The sequence below is a fragment of the Apium graveolens genome, chromosome 6 (assembly GCF_009905375.1).
Source record: "Apium graveolens cultivar Ventura chromosome 6, ASM990537v1, whole genome shotgun sequence".
In the NCBI taxonomy this organism is placed as follows: domain Eukaryota; kingdom Viridiplantae; phylum Streptophyta; class Magnoliopsida; order Apiales; family Apiaceae; genus Apium; species Apium graveolens.
In genome coordinates this window covers 53,915,486-53,922,217 of record NC_133652.1, presented here as the reverse complement: position 1 = coordinate 53,922,217, position 6,732 = coordinate 53,915,486, and the positions used below count along the sequence as shown (strand labels likewise).

Genomic DNA, 6,732 nt, shown 5'->3' with positions numbered 1-6,732 from the left:
CGTATCAAATCTTCTGTATCTAAATGCATCAAATATGTCTCTACTAGTATGTTGTAATTGTGATCTAAGTTCTATTTATTGTTACAGCTAATATGTATTAACAAGAACGATAATTGGACAAGATATTGCAAACAAAAGGGACAATTCCGTAGATCAAATACTGTCTCTGACGATAAATTTAGGAACTGCGACCAGAAGAATTACCGGTTTGAGTAACTAAATAAAATAAAGCGTACGATCAAATAAATAGATCAACAAAGTGATTTTCATTAAAATTTCACAACTAGTCTCCCGATAGCATATGCAAACAGACATTAAGAGAAGTTAAAAATATAGTACGTTAGTGAACAACAATCACCGATTATTATATTTCAACGAATTTAACTCCCAGTAATGGGAAAAGGGCGAACAGCTATTTATTATTCTCCTAGATGGGATAATCATATGGTACAAGTTACAGCAAGGAGTCGACTATGGGACCAGCCTAACAACCCCAATTAGCCAAATAGAAGAACCGAGGTTGATTCAGGTGGTGAGCTTCAGTATTAGAACATAGAAGATGATGATTCACAGCTGATACTATGTGTTAGAATTATTGCTCATCCTTACCAGAATAGTAATGTCGGAAAACACAGGAGAAATCTTTCATTGCATGACCACCATCACACAGCTCTGTGAATCTGGAAATAATCATAAACTCAACAGTATATCCATTTAAAACAAAAATCATGATAATTCAATTTAGCGTATTCCGACTTAGGAGCAGTCTTTATGATTCCCAAAATGTGGTGTGGAGTTTATGCTAGTGTTGAGAAATACTGTAAACTATACAAGATTTGATTAACTAAATTTGGTCTACTAATTGTGAAGCGACCACTTACTATTATTATCATATTTTTTTATCAAAGAGCAGATGTCCATGAGGATCATCAGTTTGGTGTACTCGGACACGACTACTGATCATTATTGAGGATAATAGCTTACATGGTTTCTGCTTGCTGTGTCAGTGTGCATTTAAGACCAACTTCTTTAGCTGATGCTACAGCAAGGTTTAAATCCTTCGCCTGTGTCAAGTACAAAATGCCAGTTACATATTTATGACAAGAATGGTACAAAAGATTTTAAAGAACTTCCCGTATGCTCTTTCAGGCAAGTCTCAGTAACATGGTATATATCATAGAGGACAACCAGAAAAGAAGTATCTATACTCTTTATTAATAAGAAAAACACTGTTTTGGTGAAACACGATAATACCAAAGTACCAAATTTTGGTTGTCACTATATAATTTAACTAATTAATTTCTCTTCAAACTCGGTTCGATTCCCTGCAACTACATTATTACACAAGATTCCTTTTTTTACTATAAACGAGGTTGAACTTACAAATGTGGTATAACTGAATGGGAAGTAGCAAAACTGGTACAGTAAGGAAGTAATTTGTTGCGACCAATGTCCTGGTGCGCTTACCTCCAAATTTCTGTTTTTTATATTTCTTTTCAATACCATACTATCAAAAATAATTTTGTTTGTTTTTATTTTTTGCTGTGTTCAAGAAATTCAGCAGAAATAATATACATAGGTTTTGATCTACATACCATAAGCTTAGATGAAAACCCGCCATCATAGTTCCTTGAAGCGGGCACCCCATCCATTACTCCAGGCACTGGATTATAAGTATCACTGCCATATGATAAAATGAAATTTAGATAATGATCTATTTGAAATAAATATTGACCAGATAGTATTTGCAGAAACCTTTATGTTCATTAAACATATTAATAACCATCTGTTCCATGAAAGCCTACAACGAACAAACAGAAATAAGGTATTGCATAGAGATTCAGAAACTGGTATTTCACAAGTGCAACATAATTGACACTTTTGAAAGAATACAATTATTTATGTGCCCTTCATTGTGAACAATCATATTCAAGTGTTTAAAGGTACTCGGTTGACAAGCTTGTGCTTGGTTATCGGAGAAATGTTTCACATTCCGACATCCTATAAAAACATGTGACGCTGATCTTGTTTATTTAAACTACAGTAGCCTAAATTCATCCACTAACTTAGTTAAATGAAGTACCAAGATGGCAAAACATGAATGCCATGTCACGGGAGTAACTGTATTGTATCATTTTCTACTTCAGTAACTGATCCCCATGCCAGCCAAAACCACTCGAGTCTAAGAATGATCTATGCTAAAACGAATTATTGATTTAAGAACCTGTAGGTGGCCTACTAAATTATGTTTAAGCTCATAGAAGGAGTTGTAAGTTGTAACATTGAAGTGTCAACTCATGTGCAAAACAATTATTGAATACCTACTCCAACAGCGAGCACTTGAAGAGTTGATTATCTTTGTTAAAGTATCAGCTGGAATTCCCAATGACTGGCCAAGAACAAAAGCTTCAGACACACCAAGCATACTCACACCCATTGCCAGATTGTTGCAGATTTTTGCTGCCTAGTTGATTTAAAATATATGAATTTTGTGAGTACATTTTAATGGCCGCTGCTATTAAAAATAAAAATTACAATTAGATATGTTCTGATATCTATTACTCCAAGTAACCTCTTATTTGTTTTTGAAATAATTGCTGACCTCACTGAAGAAACTAAGTACGAACTTTGAAAGTAAATAATAATAATGCAATCATGTTCATGCATAGTTTCACAAAAAGTTTAACACCATAGCTCTAATACAAGTTTAAGAAAAAAGATAAGCTCCGAGGTGCATGTATATCCTTGTAGAACAAATTTGTGCGTAATTTTATTACTCCTTTACACTAAAAACTTCTTAAATTACTTTGACCTATACTTGTGGCGTGCAAGACAAGGAATTTCTGATGCAAAATAGATTCCCAATATGACTAGTAGGTGCTAAGCATAAATGCAACTAACTAGAAAGAGATTAAACCTAACTCATTCATGTGAAGCTAAAGCAATATGAATAACAAGTGTAAACGTATCAACTACGACATGCTAGATAACTAACTAGAAGCATAATAAAGTCAATTGTAGTAAACTTGGTGGTAAAGATGATTATAAATGAGAAGCATAAGATAGACATTCTGGACGCCATGCATCATGAAAGAACATACTGAACCAGTTCCTGTTGAGCCACAATATATTGTGTTCTTTCCCATTGAAAGAAACAAGCTTTTTGCAGCCAGATAAGCTTCCTCTGCGCCACCGACCTGAAACGCATACAGGAACTTACCAATTGTATTGTTCAAGTGTTACAGTACACGATCAAGAAAAGCATATTATTTAAATGCACTTAGACGTGAGTAGGTTCCACATTTGAAATTGCTGACTGACCAAACTGTGTGTGCATAATGAGAAGGTAACATAAATGTCTCTACAGGCTTACAGCTAAAAATGAATTTCATGAATAAACCATCTGTCATATGCTACACATACCATGAAAGTCAGAGATGCAGTCTCTGCAGCCATAACACCTCCAGATACAGGAGCATCCAACATTGATGCTGCAAGTGGAAGGTACATGTGGTTGTGAAATTAACATTTGTAGAAACTGTACAACGAACACATATCATTACATAACAAGACCATGATATTTTTATTTTACATCAGGAAATCATTTGCATGACAATAATACCCAACTAATTGTTCATTTCAATTTAGAATACTGAAGCCATGTAAATAAGACATAACAAGATGCAAATCAAGCTATTGGGCACTTTTAGATACATAGATGGCAACAACCTGCATCATAAGATTTTGCAAGACAAAGCTGGCTGTTACTTAGAGCTTACTGTAGCCAGTGGTTTGTGGTTTCGAAATTCCACAACCAAAAATAAAAAGGATAATTTAACTATATACTTTAAGATTAGTATTATATTTTTGCGGTGTGATTAGGACCACATAAGTGGAATTTCAAACCACAACGCGCAATGCCGCGCTGCACCGCGTGGTATAGATAATTGGTAAACGACAACAGCATCGTGTTAAACCACACTGTGTGGTACTTTCGCGGCTGGGTGGTTCGGTGAACACATCTAATGCTATTTGATATCACAGACGATAGGTGCTGTGTAAGTTTAGTACAGTATCTCTAATATAGACAGTATCGTTATTTTTACATTTTAGCTGTTTAGTCTCAAGTGATATACCACGCAAGATCAATAACATACATATCAGTACCTTTCTTATCTTCTGAGGAACAATCAGATACAGCTGCAGAAACCTTTCTTGAAGTTTGTGGGTCAATTGTAGATGAATCTATAAATAACCATGGTCGTATTTTTTTACCACCGTGGAGCAAACCATTTGGTCCAGCGTAAACATCCAACACCTGTATACATGAGATCTAGTCTTGTTCTTAAATTGTACATCAGACAATTAATTAGTACATCTAGGAAAAAGACAACTTTGGTATAGATACGGTTTCTAAAGATTCAAAGATCACCATAAGAACTGGAAGTACATTTGCATGAAATATGATTCTGCTAATGCGCATTAATTTCATTTATAACTGTTGAATAGTAGAAGGTCCTGCAGGCCTTCCTCTAACACTAAGGCTGTATTTGGATGGGGGTTAGGAGATAGTGGGTTGGGTTGGGCTGGGTTGGGACTTGGGACGGGCTCAAGAGAACCATGTTTGGGAAAGTTTGTAAAAGCAAGGGGTTGGGGTTTTGTGAGGGTTAAAGAGGTTAATTTGCAATACAAAAATTGAATTTTCCAACACCCCGGCTTACTTCTTTTTTTCATTCGTTCATTCTCTCTCTTTCTCACTCTTTCTCTATTAAAGTTTTTTCATTTTTTTTCTTTTTGAATTAATTTTAATTTTTTAAAATTATTTTAAAATTTAGTTAAAATTTTTAGATTAAATTTAAAAACATTCACTAGTTTTTCAATATATAATTTATACATAATAAAAACCAACTTTACTCAACTCCAAACCAAACATGTGGTTGGTAAGGGTTGAACCTAGCCTAACCCGACCTAACCTACCATAGCCCGACCCAACCCCTCCCTTCTCAACCCCCAATCCAAACAAGGCCTTAGGATTTACATGGACCGAATATTTAACATGGTATCAGAGCTCGATTTAGGGAAGGTTATTGGGTTCTAGTCCTCCCGCCCCCATTTCTTTAATTTAGGGAGGGGTATAGGGTTTGAGTCATCTTGCCCTCATTTATTTAATTTAATATTTGTTCGTTCCTTCATTATCAAGCAGCTAAAAATCCGATCTCCATCAACATAGAGCTTGACCGGTGTAAAAGTTCAAGCAGTTAAGATTGTCTTTTTTTGTGCAATGAATCTTTTTTATTCAATATTCTTCTGCAAAAAAATTAAGAAGAAAATCCAATCCTTACATGTTTTGGTGAAGGCAACATTGTAATAACAACATCACTTGTTTCGGTAACTTCAGATGGTGAGTCTTTTGTTAGAATTCCCTTATCCGAGAACAACTTCATGGCACTGGGATTGCTAATGGAGAAGGAAAAGGAAGGTAGATAAGAAGCAGATATCAGATCAACTTAAATTTGGCACATAAAACTTCAAAAGAACAGACTTGATTGAAGTAATACCAGGAACTGAATCAGTCATTCATACTTCCAACATTTTGCACTGAATTAAGAATTCTCATAGTTTCAGTACAATGAAAAATTGGGATTCACGGTACGAATATATTATGGTCTACAGATTTTGTCTATAAAAAAGGATTGGTATTGACATCCAGAAATGACATAACTTGGTGCTTGCTTGCCGTTCTTCTCGATGTAATCACTCAAATATAATGACATAAGTAACATACTATTGTAAAACTAAAACAAAAGAGGTGGACTTTAGTGAGCTCTCAATTATGATTAGTTTCTTAAATTCAATAGAAAGAGATAAAGACTTTACACATCATGAACAGCAACATCGTATCCTGCCTTGATCAAATTATTAGCCATTCGAGCTCCCATGTTTCCGAGCCCAATGAATCCAATTCTCTGCTATATATACCAACAGATGAAAGCTTATCAATTTTCCGGGACCAAAATGCAAAATTTATACATCCACTAGTCTAAAAGCAAGCTAGTAATCATGCTGAATTACGAAAAATGCTGACCAAATTTCTTGATCACACATACCAAAATTACTCTAACCATAAACACAATAGTACTTGTTGAAAGTTGAAAGTAACAATATTTCAATTAGCTCACAAACTATAATTCTATTCAACAAATAGAAACAAGCCCACAAATACTTACAGAGAACCCATCTCACATTCTTGCATAATTAAGAAACCCAATTAATAAAAACTAACTAAAATTAACAGGCACAAACCATTAAATTTATTAAAAAAACAAATAAATAAACAAATAAAAAGAAAGAAAGACTGATTTGTAACAAAGGTGGTACATGAGAAGAAGTAGAAAATCTAGTGAGTGAAGAAGATGTAATGAAATTGGATAAAGATAGCAGCTTCGTTCTCATCCTGTTTATTCTCATTCTTTAAGCTGAGAGTTGCTGGAGGAGCAATTATCAAAGACTTTTTCTTTGTATGTTCAAGGATTTATTTATATGTACAGGTGGACCCCACCAAACTCTTTTCGGATCATTCTTTGTTTTCTCATAATTTTTTGTTTATAGTAATTTATAAAATTATACATTCTTCTAAAAATCGGTCGATATTTTGTCGATACATTGCATAAAAATTGATCGAAAATATTAGTCCAATTTATCCGATTCCGAATAAATTGCAACCGGGTACCT

General features: G+C 34.3%; 1 protein-coding gene across 2 annotated transcripts; it reads right to left on the bottom strand.

Annotated features, from left to right (window-relative positions):
• Positions 1 to 251: 251 nt before the first annotated feature.
• LOC141668604 (putative 3-hydroxyisobutyrate dehydrogenase, mitochondrial) lies at positions 252 to 6,503 on the bottom strand. Of its 2 annotated transcripts, none has more exons than XM_074475557.1 (10): positions 6,379 to 6,503; positions 5,878 to 5,969; positions 5,343 to 5,457; positions 4,168 to 4,318; positions 3,424 to 3,491; positions 3,102 to 3,197; positions 2,322 to 2,464; positions 1,596 to 1,680; positions 985 to 1,064; positions 252 to 680 (listed from the first exon to the last, which is right to left on the bottom strand). In XM_074475557.1, the coding sequence occupies exons 1-10, from the start codon at positions 6,466 to 6,468 to the stop codon at positions 593 to 595; spliced, it is 1,008 nt and encodes a 335-aa protein (XP_074331658.1). In that variant the 5' UTR covers positions 6,469 to 6,503; the 3' UTR covers positions 252 to 592. The 2 variants fall into 2 exon arrangements, with proteins under 2 accessions (XP_074331658.1, XP_074331659.1); XM_074475558.1 differs by having other exon boundaries at positions 5,878 to 5,966.
• Between the last annotated feature and the right edge of the window lie 229 nt (positions 6,504 to 6,732).

Bases quoted from the DNA above. Each gene is read 5' to 3' on its own strand.
- LOC141668604 (XM_074475557.1), bottom strand. From the start codon at position 6,468: ATGAGAATAAACAGGATGAGAACGAAGCTGCTATCTTTATCCAATTTC. The intron at 3,198-3,423 runs GTATGTGTAGCA...TATGCGTTTCAG, and splicing joins CTGCATCTCTGACTTTCATG to GTCGGTGGCGCAGAGGAAGC. The intron at 2,465-3,101 runs GTATGTTCTTTC...TAAATCAACTAG, and splicing joins GCTCAACAGGAACTGGTTCA to GCAGCAAAAATCTGCAACAA.